The sequence below is a fragment of the Sycon ciliatum genome, chromosome 11, assembly GCF_964019385.1.
Source record: "Sycon ciliatum chromosome 11, ocSycCili1.1, whole genome shotgun sequence".
Taxonomy (NCBI): domain Eukaryota; kingdom Metazoa; phylum Porifera; class Calcarea; order Leucosolenida; family Sycettidae; genus Sycon; species Sycon ciliatum.
In genome coordinates, this window is record NC_088653.1 from 26,150,740 (window position 1) to 26,166,355 (window position 15,616).

The 15,616-nt window shown below is 45.7% G+C and overlaps 1 protein-coding gene across 1 annotated transcript; it reads left to right on the forward strand.

Annotated features, from left to right (window-relative positions):
* Window positions 1–13,663: 13,663 nt before the first annotated feature.
* On the forward strand, window positions 13,664–14,782 carry LOC135827237 (uncharacterized). The gene has a single exon (XM_065339766.1). The coding sequence runs from the start codon at window positions 13,664–13,666 to the stop codon at window positions 14,780–14,782; it is 1,119 nt and encodes a 372-aa protein (XP_065195838.1).
* The last annotated feature ends 834 nt before the right edge of the window (window positions 14,783–15,616 follow it).

The following is a 15,616-nucleotide window of genomic DNA, read 5'->3' on the forward strand; positions in this document are numbered from 1 at the left end:
CAAAAGCTTTTCACCCATTTTCATCAGTGGTTACATGGGAATGAGCAAGAACGAAAACGAAGCCAGAATTTATACTGGGGGTAGAGAATCAGCAAGAATATTCTTACGCGCCTCAAGTTCACACTACACTACCATAAGAATGTATGGAGCAGTGGAAAAATGCGGGAAACAACACATGAGGGGAATGCAGTACCAGAACAAACACGTGATAAAGTTGTCAGTCCGGTTGCAGCTTGAACAGCCGTAGCACCTTGATGTGCTTCTTTTGTCGACACAGTTCTGGCCTCAAACTGCGAATGTACAGCGCCTCCAGTGTGAATCGGTGCGCGCTGTTTCGGGCTGGTGTGATCACACTGAAGCTGCTGTTGCGTTCCTGTGGGATGCATTCAGGCTGCGCCTGCAAATGCTTTGTGATGGCGCTATCACTTGTTGCCACACGTTTGTCAGGCGGCTTCTTGTACAGCTTGTCTGGGATATGCTGCTTGATCCTTTCCGAGAATCGCTGACATGTCTCACCAACGTACGTCCGCTCACAGCGACACGCATACTTATAAATAAAATTACTATTTTCAACTGCTCTCCAGTTTACAATGGAGGAGGAGAAAAATGGAGAATTGCCGTTTCTTGATGTATTGATTAAGCATTCTTCCACAGAATTGCTCACCACAGTATATAGAAAGCCGACGTTCACAGGTCTTTACACCCGCTGGGACTCGTTTTGTGACACTAGAAACAAAATCAATTTGATCAGATCATTAACTTTTAGAGCTAAAGCCATCTGCTCACCATCACTATTATCAGCAGAAATTGCTAAGCTAGAGGATATTCTGTGTTCTAACGGTTACCCACTCAAAGTACCCAAGCGAGTCATGACAAGCGTTCTTGAACCTAGCCCAGATACAGCTTCTGCACAACTTGAATCTGCAACGCGTATTATCACAAAATTGCCGTGGAAAGGGCAAAATTGCATTGCCTTCCGCAAAAAGATTAAAGCTGCAATTTTGAACTGCTATCCTACAGTATCCCCCATTGTAATTTATACAACCAGACCCGCATTCAGGTCTATCGCGAAGGATGTTTCACCAACTCTTGAAAATAGTAATTTTATTTATAAGTATGCGTGTCGCTGTGAGCGGACGTACGTTGGTGAGACATGTCAGCGATTCTCGGAAAGGATCAAGCAGCATATCCCAGACAAGCTGTACAAGAAGCCGCCTGACAAACGTGTGGCAACAAGTGATAGCGCCATCACAAAGCATTTGCAGGCGCAGCCTGAATGCATCCCGCAGGAACGCAACGGCAGCTTCAGTGTCATCACACCAGCCCGGAACAGCGCGCACAGATTCACACTGGAGGCGCTGTACATTCGCAGTTTGAGGCCAGAGCAGTGTCGACAAAAGAAGCACATCAAGGTGCTATGGCTGTTCAAGCTGCAACACGACTGACAACTTTATCACGTGTTTGTTCTGGTACTGCATTCCCCTCATGTGTTGTTTCCCGCATTTTTCCACTGCTCCATACATTCTTATGGTAGTGTAGTGTGAACTTGAGGCGCCTAAGAATATTCTTGCTGATTCTCTACCCCCAGTATAAATTCTGGCTTCGTTTTCGTTCTTGCTCATTCCCATGTAACCTTGATGTTGTGTGTATATATGCACACAACAACAAGGTTGTCAATTTCATAATACTAAAAGCTTTTCACCCATTTTCACCAGTAAATTCGCCTGCATTCAGGCTGCGCCTGCAAATGCTTTGTGATGGCGCTATCACTTCTTGCCACACGTTTGTGAGGCGGCTTCTTGTACAGCTTGTCTGGGATATGCTGCTTGATCCTTTCCGAGAATCGCAGACATTTCTCACTAACGTACGTCCGCTCACAGCGACACGCATAGTTTTAAATAAATTACTTTTTTCAAGAGTTGGTGAAACATCCTTCGCGATAGACCTGAATGCGGGTCTGGTTGTATTAATTACAGTGGGGGATACTGTAGGATAGCGGTTCAAAATTGCAGGTTTAATCTTTTTGCGGAAGGCAATGCAATTTTGCCCTTTCCACGGCAATTTTGTGATAATACGCGTTGCAGATTCAAGTTGAGCAGAAGCTGTATCTGGGCTAGGTTCAAGAACGCTTGTCATGACTCGCTTGAGTACTTTGAGTGGGTAACAGTTAGAACACAGAATATTCTCTAGCTTAGCAATTTCAGCAGATAATAGTGATGGTGAGCAGATGTTTTTAGCTCTGAAAGTTAATGATCTGATCAAATTGATTTTGTTTCTAGTGTCACAAAACGGGTCCCAGCGGGTGTAAAGACCTGTGAACGTCGGCTTTCTATATACTGTGGTGAGCAATTCTGTGGATGAATGCTTAATCAATACATCAAGAAACGGCAATTCTCCATTATTCTCCTCCTCCATCGTAAACTGGAGAGCTGGGTAAAGATTATTTAAATGCTCAGAGAATTCCAATGCCAGTTTCCGGTTGTGAAATGCTGCGAATGTGTCATCCACATAACGCCTATAGAATTGGGGCCAATGACTGTCTGGTCACACCAGCCCGGAACAGCGGGCACAGATTCACACTGGAGGCGCTGTACATTCTCAGTTTGAGGCCAGAGCTGTGTCGACAAAAGAAGCACATCAAGGTGCTACGGCTGTTCAAGCTGCAAGCTGCAACAACTTTATCACGTGTTTGTTCTGGTACTGCATTCCCCTCATGTGGTGTTTCCTGCATTTTTCCACTGCTCCATACATTCTTATGGTAGTGTAGTGTGAACTTGAGGCGCGTAAGAATATTCTTGCTGATTCTCTGCCCCCAGTATAAATTCTGGCTTCGCTTTCGTTCTTGCTCATTCCCATGTAACTACTGATGAAAATGGGTGAAAAGCTTTCAGTATTATGAAATTGACAACCTTGTTGTTGTGTGTATATAAATTTTGTTCGCCTACGTCTCTATTTAAATATATACTCACTCTGCGAACAGATCTGTTTCGGCCTTTGTGGACTCGTCAGCGCAGCACAGAGGAAATGAGGCCGAACCTGATAGCAATGGAAATAAAAATTTCCAATCAGGCCCGAACGTACCTTGCCAGAGTGCTCAAACTGACAAGTCAGTGAGCTCTGCATAACGCAAACAGCAAAGGCACTACCCAACGCAAGAGTGCTCAACTGCTACAAGAGCAGGAGCGAAATACTCAATCTGCGGACAGAACTGTTTCGTCCTTTGTGGACTCGTGAGCGCAGCACAGAGGAAATGAGGCCGAACCTGATAGCAATGGAAAAAAAATTTCCAATCAGGTCCGAACGTACCTTGCCAGAGTGCTCAAACTGACAAGTCAGTGAGCTCTGCATAACGCAAACAGCAAAGGCACTACCCCACGCAAGAGTGCTCAACTACTACAAGAGCAGGAGCGAAATACTCAATCTGCGGACAGAACTGTTTCGTCCTTTGTGGACTCGTCAGCGCAGCACAGAGGAAATGAGGCCGAACCTGATAGCAATGGAAATAAAAATTTCCAATCAGGTCCGACCGTACCTTGCCAGAGCGCTCAAACTGACAAGTCAGTGAGCTCTGCATAACGCAAACAGCAAAGGCACTACCCCACGCAAGAGTGCTCAACTACTACAAGAGCAGGAGCGAAATACTCAATATATATATAATATTATATGAGCCGTCAGATGCGAAAACAGACCTTATGGGAAAAAATTCATATTTGTGCTAGTGATATTATCTGAAAGCTAGGAGCATCAGGAGTCGTATGCAAAAAACTAGAGTTGATTTGGACCAAGGGAAGTAAAGTTATAGCCTCTACAATAGGAGACCGTTACAAATTGCATCTCAATTTTGGGTGCAATACCCACAATTGTTTTACATACTTTGGAGAATATTTCATGTCTCCTTTGACCGATTTCCACAAACTTGGGCTTTCTGGAAAGCTCTGGCGACGAGCAACCCGTTGGGCCCAAATCCGATAGCAAATAAAGCACAGCACCAGCACAACAAGCTGCAGACATCGCTTCAGCGCTGGACTTGCGCCGTCACACGAAGATCGCTCGCCATTTCCATCTCCATTATCCCAGGACGCCCAATTTTTTTCGTGAAGATGCACTGAGAGCTTCCAAGACGTCTGAGCCTGTTGCCGAGATCGTAGGGCACTTGAAATGGGGGAAACCCCTGGTCTGGATCGTTTGATTTGCACGTAGAAATGCAAAGTGCCGTGACGTATCTTGCAGGCTTCGTAGCTGGGGAACGCAGCATCGTGCCGCGATCGCGCTTGCTGCATTGGATTCCTTGGAGTTTTCTCTTCGATTTACATACTTGGATTATCCCGAAAGACCGATATTTGACTGAAATACGAAGGTTTGTAGCTTGGTTGTCCAGGCGCACCAGTGCGTAAACTCGCAAACGTTCAACTGCATTTTTCTGCACTGTGCAGTGTTTCCCATAAGGTCGGTTTTCGCATCTGACGGCTCATATATATACACACAACAACAAGGTTGTCAGTTTCATAATACCAAAAGCTTTTCACCCATTTTCATCAGTGGTTACATGGGAATGAGCAAGAACGAAAACGAAGCCAGAATTTATACTGGGGGTAGAGAATCAGCAAGAATATTATTACGCGCCTCAAGTTCACACTCCACTACCATAAGAATGTATGGAGCAGTGGAAAAATGCGGGAAACAACACATGAGGGGAATGCAGTACCAGAACAAACACGTGATAAAGTTGTCAGTCCGGTTGCAGCTTGAACAGCCGTAGCACCTTGATGTGCTTCTTTTGTCGACACAGTTCTGGCCTCAAACTGCGAATGTACAGCGCCTCCAGTGTGAATCGGTGCGCGCTGTTTCGGGCTGGTGTGATCACACTGAAGCTGCTGTTGCGTTCCTGTGGGATGCATTCAGGCTGCGCCTGCAAATGCTTTGTGATGGCGCTATCACTTGTTGCATCAAGTTTGTCAGGCGGCTTCTTGTACAGCTTGTCTGGGATATGCTGCTTGATCCTTTCCGAGAATCGCTGACATGTCTCACCAACGTACGTCCGCTCACAGCGACACGCATACTTATAAATAAAATTACTATTTTCAAGAGTTGGTGAAACATCCTTCGCGATAGACCTGAATGCGGGTCTGGTTGTATAAATTACAATGGGGGATACTGTAGGATAGCAGTTCAAAATTGCAGCTTTAATCTTTTTGCGGAAGGCAATGCAATTTTGCCCTTTCCACGGCAATTTTGTGATAATACGCGTTGCAGATTCAAGTTGTGCAGAAGCTGTATCTGGGCTAGGTTCAAGAACGCTTGTCATGACTCGCTTGAGTACTTTGAGTGGGTAACCGTTAGAACACAGAATATCCTCTAGCTTAGCAATTTCAGCTGATAATAGTGATGGTGAGCAGATGGCTTTAGCTCTAAAAGTTAATGATCTGATCAAATTGATTTTGTTTCTAGTGTCACAAAACGAGTCCCAGCGGGTGTAAAGACCTGTGAACGTCGGCTTTCTATATACTGTGGTGAGCAATTCTGTGGAAGAATGCTTAATCAATACATCAAGAAACGGCAATTCTCCATTATTCTCCTCCTCCATTGTAAACTGGAGAGCTGGGTGAAGATTATTTAAACGCTCAGAGAATTCCAATGCCAGTTTCCGGTTGTGAAATGCTGCGAATGTGTCATCCACATAACGCCTATAGAATTGGGGCCAATGACTGTCTGGAATTGTGTTCTCAAAATATCCAACAAAGATATTGGCTAGCACGGGGCCCAAGGGTGAACCCATGGCTACTCCGTCCCTCTGTGCGTACATATTGCCGTTGAAACTGAACTGCACGTCTGATGTGGCTTTGAAAAGCAGCTTCTTGAAAAGATCTTGGGGTATTTGCGGGGCTGATATTTCATCATCATGGTATAGCGACTGTATGCAGATATCTATCGTTTCCTTGAGAGGCACGTTTGTAAAGAGGCTGACTACATCGAAAGAGCACAGGAACAGCGATCCAGAGTTCTCTGCCTGCTGCTGGCCAAATTCCCGTACATCATCCACGAACTCGAATGTATCCTTAGTTGCGTGGGCGGAATATTTTTTCAGGACTGGTTTTAGTAATTCAGCTAACCACTTGGCCATTTCGTGTTGGGGAGCATTGATCATGGACAGGATTGGTCGAAGTGGCACGTCTTTCTTATGTATTTTCGGTACGCCATAGAGCACAGGGCGGCACGAGCCAACGGGTCGGATCCGGTCGTAATCTATATTGAGTATTTTTCCAGCCTTTTTTTATCGCAATAGGTATGCCTGCAAGGCGCGTTCATCCAGGTAAGTGCGGTCATGCGTTTCCGTCGGTCCCAGGAGTTGAAACTTCGATGCATCAGCCAGAATAGCATTCATCTTGTCATTGTAATCACTTCGCTGCATTATCACCACTCCATTCCCTTTGTCCGGCCTGCTGATTATTATATCTTTGTCATTCTTTATTTTCCTGATGGCTGCCATATGCTTGTCGTTGAGGGGATAATCGGTTTTATCTGCTTTACTGTTACTAAACTCTTCTGCAAGATTCGCCAACGCTGCTTGACACGTTTCCCTCTTGGCATCACTCACTGGTACGCAGCGCTCCAATTGATCATTTGTTAGTTCGAATTCTGCCTGCACAATCTCCTTGTCCATTCTGGAACTAGGGGGGACTCCAAACTTCAAGCCCCTGCACAGTACGTCTTTTTTCAATATTAGTTAGCATAACTCCGGCCAAGTTGAGTAGGTGGGAGTGTTTTAATTCGCTTGAGCCCTTCTCATAGCGCACCTCCCTCCTGAGTGCATCGTCAAACTTACTTTTGATCCGGCATTGTAATCTTGAGGAGGTCTGGTTGATGAGTTTCGCGAACCTGAAGCGGTCCAGCGCGCTAAGGCTCCGATTGACTTCGTGAAGAACACGGCGGTACTCGAGGAGAAAGTGTTCCAAGTCAGCGGTGGTCCTCTCCAGTTCGTCCTTGATAAAGGCGCGTTCGATTCTCCATGGCTTCTTCGCCTTAACTCTCTGCACCCGCTTCTTGATAGAGCGGGGCGCAACGCCGCACGTAAGGCAGTTCCGTAAAAAGTCTGCACTCTCACGACCACGGATGATCCGGCCTTTGCACTTTAACACATAATTCAGGTCCTGAATTAGTCGGTGGTCCAGTCGCCGTTTAAAATATTTAAATAGAGAGGTAGGCGCACAAAATGTATATACACACAACAACAAGGTTGTCAGTTTCATAATACCAAAAGCTTTTCACCCATTTTCATCAGTGGTTACATGGGAAGGAGCAAGAACGAAAACGAAGCCAGAATTTATACTGGGGGTAGAGAATCAGCAAGAATATTCTTACGCGCCTCAAGTTCACACTACACTACCATAAGAATGTATGGAGCAGTGGAAAAATGCGGGAAACAACACATAAGGGGAATGCAGTACCAGAACAAACACGTGATAAAGTTGTCAGTCCGGTTGCAGCTTGAACAGCCGTAGCACCTTGATGTGCTTCTTTTGTCGACACAGTTCTGGCCTCAAACTGCGAATGTACAGCGCCTCCAGACTCAAGCCAGTCATGACAAGCGTTCTTGAACCTAGCCCAGATACAGCTTCTGCACAACTTGAACCTGCAACGCGTATTATCACAAAATTGCCGTGGAAAGGGCAAAATTGCATTGCCTTCCGCAAAAAGATTAAAGCTGCTATTTTGAACTGCTATCCTACAGTATCCCCCATTGTAATTTATACAACCAGACCCGCATTCAGGTCTATCGCGAAGGATGTTTCACCAACTCTTGAAAATAGTAATTTTATTTATAAGTATGCGTGTCGCTGTGAGCGGACGTACGTTAGTGAGACATGTCAGCGATTCTCGGAAAGGATCAAGCAGCATATCCCAGACAAGCTGTACAAGAAGCCGCCTGACAAACGTGTGGCAACAAGTGATAGCGCCATCACAAAGCATTTGCAGGCGCAGCCTGAATGCATCCCACAGGAACGCAACAGCAGCTTCAGTGTGATCACACCAGCCCGAAACAGCGCGCACCGATTCACACTGGAGGCGCTGTACATTCGCAGTTTGAGGCCAGAACTGTGTCGACAAAAGAAGCACATCAAGGTGCTACGGCTGTTCAAGCTGCAACCGCACTGACAACTTTATCACGTGTTTGTTCTGGTACTGCATTCCCCTTATGTGTTGTTTCCCGCATTTTTCCACTGCTCCATACATTCTTATGGTAGTGTGGTGTGAACTTGAGGCGCGTAAGAATATTCTTGCTGATTCTCTACCCCCAGTATAAATTCTGGCTTCGTTTTCGTTCTTGCTCATTCCCATGTAACCACTGATGAAAATGGGTGAAAAGCTTTTGGTATTATGAAACTGACAACCTTGTTGTTGTGTGTATATATATATATATATATACTCAATCTGCGGACAGCATGCTGTTTCGTTCTTTTTGAACTCATCAGCGCAGCACAGAGAAAATGAGGCCGAACCTGATAGCAATGGAAATAAAAATTTCCAATCAGGCCCGAACGTACCTTGCCAGAGTGCTCAAACTGACAAGTCAGTGAGCTCTGCATAACGCAAACAGCAAAGGCACTACCCCACGCAAGAGTGCTCAACTGCTACAAGAGCAGGAGCGAAATACTCAATCTGCGGACAGCATGCTGTTTCGTTCTTTTTGAACTCATCAGCGCAGCACAGAGAAAATGAGGCCGAACCTGATAGCAATGGAAATAAAAATTTCCAATCAGGCCCGAACGTACCTTGCCAGAGTGCTCAAACTGACAAGTCAGTGAGCTCTGCATAACGCGAACAGCAAAGGCACTACCCCACGCAAGAGTGCTCAACTGCTACAAGAGCAGGAGCGAAATACTCAATCTGCGGATAGCATGCTGTTTCGTTCTTTTTGAACTCATCAACGCAGCACAGAGAAAATGAGGCCGAACCTGATAGCAATGGAAATATAAATTTCCAATCAGGCCCGAACGTACCTTGCCAGAGTGCTCAAACTGACAAGTCAGTGAGCTCTGCATAACGCAAACAGCAAAGGCACTACCCCACGCAAGAGTGCTCAACTGCTACAAGAGCAGGAGCGAAATACTCAATCTGCGGACAGCATGCTGTTTCGTTCTTTTTGAACTCATCAGCGCAGCACAGAGAAATGAGGCCGAACCTCATAGCAATGGAAATAAAAATTTCCAATCAGGCCCGAACGTACCTTGCCAGAGTGCTCAAACTGACAAGTCAGTGAGCTCTGCATAAAGCAAACAGCAAAGGCACTACCCCACGCAAGAGTGCTCAACTGCTACAAGAGCAGGAGCGAAATACTCAATCTGCGAAATATATATTGTATATATCTAGCATTGTTTTTGCATGCCCAGCTTTAGTTGTTTGTTGCCTGATGATTGATTGTTCAAGAAACTCTGAGTAGCAACAGAAAGAATGTGTACTTGGTGAGGACTATACTGGATTGTGTATATATATATATATATATATATATGAGGCGTAAACACATACTGAGGAGTGAACACATATAGAGGAGTGAACACATATAGAGAGCTGGTGGACTACTGAGTGATACAAAGATCCGGTCGTTTCCACCAGCAACTTACATTATGCCGGAGTCATTCGAGCACATCCACAAGCTTCGCAGTTTCTCGGCAGGATACCCCTCACAGTATTCTACAACGCATTCGAGGAGGTTCATGAGATTCCACCTTGCGACAAAGTAGATGTCTGACGGAAGAGAAGCGAAAAAAGCCAGGTCGTCAACATGCCGGTCAGGACATTGCCCTGGTTTCACGACGACTGAAAAGTTTCATCGAGTGGAGCAGGTTCATGTTCTCTTTCTGCGTATGATGCCGTGCGCCGCCACGATGTAAGCACAGAGAGCCTGGCCAGCTTCAGGGCAGTGAGTGCCGCGTGACTTCACCTTCCAGGCGCGAGCACCACTGTGTTATGGTGTCAGCATTCGTGCAAACAATTTTTCCTTGACTCGTGAGTTCCTGTCGGCAACAACCTCACATGCATGGCTTCCATGGAGAATTTGTTCGGGATCAACCAAACGTACCTCGACATGGAGGTGGGTTGTCGATGGCAGCCTTTGGAAAAACATCGTTGAAAAAGGTCACAATGTAAATGTTTACAGAGTGAGTTGTAAATTCATCCAAGGCCCAAATAGCAGGTATTAGATGATGCATGATTACACAGCACATGAACATGGCGTAATGTAGGAATTCCGTGGAGAGTAAATCTACAGTGCAAGAGACCAAGAGTTGTAAACTGTTGAAAGATATGAACTCTTGCTTGCGGTACACATAAACTAGTTTGTATAAGAAATATGGTTGAAGCACCAATTTCACAATTAGAATTTTGGATTGAAATGCTTCGCAGAGCGATCTGACAGCATGTGTTTGCTTGCACGTGTTTAACTTCTATCTCGTTGTGCATTTGAATACTTACAGCTTCATCCCAGTACCACAAAAATAATGTATATGTCGTTGTGCCGGTGAACCCCTTGAGCCTCAGGTTGCGCAAGATGACTCATTACAACGCGACAAAACACTGCATAGACAAGTACGGTTATGATGCACGACTCTTGGACTTTGACAATGGCTTTGAAGTAGAAACTATGTCTATTTTGCTCCACAAACTTAAACTTGGAGTCAATATCTCCAAGGACCCATACTTCTGGTCTCGGCAATCCAACCTCATTACTTTTCAGACTCATTATGCCTTTCAAGTAAAAGACAACCAGCTACAAAGCAGAATGGTGAAACCAAATTCGGAGGAGCTTCCGTTTGCCTGCTTAGCCAGTAAGTGTAATGAAACTTTACAACATAATGCTTAATTACTAATTAGTACATCTAGCCAGAGAATAGTTTTTGAGGTGCACTGGTTCCGTTCAAAATTTCACTTTTTGGAAATAATGTTCCACCAGCAAGTCTTACAACATGTAAATTCATGTCGTGAACTGTTGCTAGATGTTAACAGATTACTGGCCCAGAAATTAGTCAAAACTTGGCATTTTACGAGTTGCGTTGGGTTGCAGGTGTGTAATTAAAAGATGCAAGCATGTATTCTCAGGTGCAGAGCATGTATTCTCAGGTGCAGAGCATGTATTCTCAGGTGCAGAGCATGTATTCTCAGGTGCAGAATTTAGAAATTTACAAGACCATGCACTTGTCCTCGCAGGTAACAGACGGTCTCTAGCCACATCTCGACGAGAGTACACTGGAGTTGTGGTCATAGACATGTTGAAAGCGTTTGGTCACGTTCAACACAAGCGCCTTTTGACTGAACTCTTCTCTCTTGGCATTTCCGGTACCCCACTCACTTGGTTTGCCTGTTACCTCTCAGGCCACATCCAGCAGATGAGAGTCCAGGGACATCTCTCTCCTGCCTTTTCTTCTTCTCGAGGTGTCCCAAAGGGAAGTGCTATTGGTCCCCTGCTACTTGTCTTGTACACTAGCACATTGAGTACGATCCTGCCAATGGCGGTAAACAACCAATAATTTGCGGACGCTGTTACTCTCGTGTGCTCAGACACCGAATTATGACGAATCGTCGGCCACGCCATTAAGCCTCGCCACATGGCTTGAAGATATTGGTTGAATGCAGCAAAAACTCAGCATTTGTTCATAAAGCCCCCTGGCGCAGATAAAACGCAGCCTGAGGTGTTCTGCCATGCTGGGAAACTTGCTGTCGCACGTTCCGCTAAGCATCGCGGGTTGATACTGGATGATGAGCTGTCCTGGAAGCCCCATATTGCACACCAGCTCTGGAGGCATGGTCAAGGACTCAGTTTGCGTGCAAGACGCATTTGGTTTCTTAGTATGGTCCTCTCTGCTTTGGTTCGAATAGCTTTGTGCCTGGGCTTTTTGCCCAGTTGCTTGTACGTCGGGAGAAGATACTCATAGCCGGCATTCATGTAACCTTGCAACAGCGCGTTCTCACCCCAACCCACCGCTTCTGCCACTTCTTAGTATTGTCAGCCTGACACATACTACACTCAGAAAGTTATAATTTTTGTATACCACTGTATCAATGGATATTGTAGCCCACTCCTACAGCAACTCTTTACAAAGACTGCTCCAAATACAGGGCAGAATGATCAGCGCATTACTGGGGGGCAAGTTTCCTACTTGCTCCAAGTCCCTTCCCTTGGCGGAGCTGCTGGTCACTCGAGTTATATTAAATTATTTCATGGAATTCCCTTTCTGCAGATGTAAGACTGATAACTGCTGCCAGTCAATTCAAGAGCGCCCTATCTGATATTGGCCTACTTAACTTGTAAACTCTATGCCAACAGTTAAACACTTCTTTCTGTTCTTCAAATTCCCCAATATTGTGCCTATCCAGCAAAGTCTGCCAATGTTCACACATATCCTTCCACTACACAGTGTTTGTTATCACCGTGCGAACGCTGTGGGTTTCCCTGATTAGCTGTTTCTTTTTTTCATCAATTATTATTATTATTATTATTATTATTATTATCTTGGCCGCGTTGACATCACCAAGCAAGCTTGGCTAGTCTTTGCGTAAGCCAAATGAACAAAAGAGATGAGGAACGAGTGAAGCCAATGAGGTAAACCACGCGTGCAACTGCAGAATAGGCAGAAGGAATAGTCAGTCCTGAAAACACACGAAATGTCAACTATTTACTTCAACAAATAAAACTGGAAACGGATGAATACAGCCTACAGGAATCATGACAGCTGACGGTGCATAGTGGCAAAGCGACATAACACGAGTAAACTGTAGATGATGGTACAATTCTACTTGTAAACTACAGCCGAGAACCATGTAGTCGACAAATAAACAACATGGAAAAACCATTTTCATATGCAAAGACAATTTGAAAAATGGTTGGTGTTATAATATTATAACTCTGTTCTGGTGTACTGCCATGCCAATGCTTGAAATGCACACACGGACTGATCTGAGCCGAGCTGCCCGCGGATGTAGATTTGGGGCGAAGCTTCTTGAGGACTTTGAGTAGAGAGAGCGTTTAGGCTCAGGCTTATCCGACTTTCACATTGTTTTACTACCTCCGACAAGCGAAACTTGGCGCGTTTTTTCTCGAAAATAACGTACCTTTGAACCTAGTACCTGTCAACCGTTCAACCGCTAAGTTGAACTTCATCCTTCGCCCTTCGCTAGGTATTTTCGTAGACAATGAGGAGACGTGTTCGTGAAGTAGCCGCAGCAGTTTTGGAGCAGCCACCGCCTCTTGAGACACCTAGAAAGGCTCGAAGAGCGCATCAAGACATCAAAACGCCCGCTCGAAAAAAACATCACACTTCGCGCTGACGCTCTCACCAAAGGTGGCCGCCTCACAAAGAAGTCTTTGGATCAGCTTCGCCGTGACTTCCCTAGCCAGAACATCAAGCGAAGAACCATAGTCAGACAGCTAAAGTGGTTTCGAGAACAAACAAGCGATGGGCGACCTATTGAACAGATCGCTTGGTCACGGAGCAGGAAGGAATGCGGAGGTCGATGTCAAAAATTTGATGAACAAGCGGCGACCCGACTCATTACAATCAACAACAAATTCTGGGGCCAGTTGTCCTACAAACGATTGGCTGGTAAATTGAAGGAGGACGGGATCGATGTGTCACGGGAGACAGTCCGGACATGGAGCAAAGCCCTGCAAATGGTACGGAAGCGGCGGTACATCAAGCCAAAATTGACTCGCACCCACAAGAAGAATCGTTTGAACTTTGTACTCGACCAGGTGGACCGTTCCACTCAGCGCTTACCTGATTTCTTGAACTCAGCACACGGGGACGAGAAATGGTTCTATATGATGAAGGACGGTCAGATCTGTCGTGTGTTTCCTGATCGCCAGGGTCAGTACCGATTTCCTCGCAGTCCCAAAATTTATCACAAGAGTAGAATGCCGAAGGTGATGGTACTCGCGGTCTGCGCCCGTCCACGACCTGAATACGGATTTGACGGTCGCATCGGCATGTGGAGCTTCACTATTGAGAGGTTAGCTAAGCGCAGTGACAGGAGAACTGGAGTGGTAGCTGGGCAAACGACAATTCTTGAAGATGTCACAGTTGATGCAAGCGCCTATCGCAAGAAAATCATCGCCAAGGGTGGTGTATTTGAGGCCATACGGGAAAAGATGTGGTGGTACCACAAGGCTGCCAGGTACGACCTCGATGCTTCCGGATGCAGGAAGCCAAGCGGTGAGCTGGTGAGTGGTACATGGCGATTCTCACGTATGAGAGGTACACCGTGTGCTGAGGCAGGCCAGTCTCTCCTGTACCAGCACGACGGTGCGCGCCCCCATACTGCGAAGGAGAATCACCGTGCTTTTGCGTGTCAAAGCAAAACGAAGGGGTTCTCTCTCTGCGTGGTCACTCAGCCAGCACAGAGTCCAGACGTCGATGTCAACGACCTGGCGTTTTTCAATAGCCTCCAGAGCGATGTATCTCTGGTGGCTAAGGAAAATCGCCAGGAATTGTTGGCTGCGATTTTGGACTGTTGGCGTGAATACCCTGCCGAAAAGATGGAGTCCGTGTGGAGGTGTTTACACAATTCGTACCACGGCATTCTGGAGAGTGGCGGTGGAAATGAATACCCTCGACATCGTGGCTCGCGGACAGCACATCGGAGCGACATCGAGAGTTGCAGAGCAGTCACAGCAGAGGCTCTTACTGCAGCTGAATGCGCTCTAGTCGCACTTTCGTCGGATGTCAGCGACTGTGATTCCTCTCGTCCAGAAGCTGCGACGTCCGAATCAGAGGAGAGCGACTCAGACTGACTTATGAAGCTATGTCTCTAAATTCCAATGTCCTTGTTTAGTTAGCCATTGGGCTATCAAGTTGTATTCTGGTGAACCAATCATTATTTTCCATCGTGAAGTGTGAATTATGTTGAGTTATTGAAATCATTAAAAAAACGCGCCAAGTTTCGCTTGTCGGAGGTAGTACTTGAAGTACCTGTATTCCCGTGTTACCTGTGAATCCCTTGTTACCATAACTGTATTGCTGGAACTAGTGTGTGTGACCTCGGCTGGGAGACAGTAACAATCACAACTAAAATAATTCACTCAAATTGAGTGTCAGCATACACACATAACAATCATATCTCTTTTTAGACAAGAAAAAGGACAAAGGAATTACAAGTTGCGCTTTAGTGTACACAAACACTAGCAGTTACTAAACAATCGACAAACAATCAGTTCATGACAAACAATCAGTTCATGAGAAACAATCAGTTCAGGGTCCTACGCTATGCTTTTTGCCTAGCTCATCATGGCTGTTTTTAGAACTGATGGAAATGTTTTTTCCGTTGATTGGATACACCATTGTCATCTACCACCCAAGTCCTTAACCCTTTCACTGCTGGCTTAGTTTCCCCTTGCTGGCTAAGCTTTCAGCGCACTTACTTTCATTTTGAACCCTGCATGCACGTTGCCGAGCAAAATCTTTCGCAATTTTTGATTTTATTGATAGATTTCCATGATCTATGGCTTGTTGGAAAGGCCTGAGCGAAGCGAGGACTCCCAGTACTTTAGGCATGCCATGGTCACTTCTATGTGCTCTAGAAGATGTCCCTACATGTCTCAGAATCGCTAAACAACTTCATAATACAT

What these genes read in the sequence shown, in the direction of transcription:
- LOC135827237 (XM_065339766.1), top strand. Translation starts at nt 13,664, where the DNA reads ATGGTACGGAAGCGGCGGTACATCAAGCCAAAATTGACTCGCACCCAC.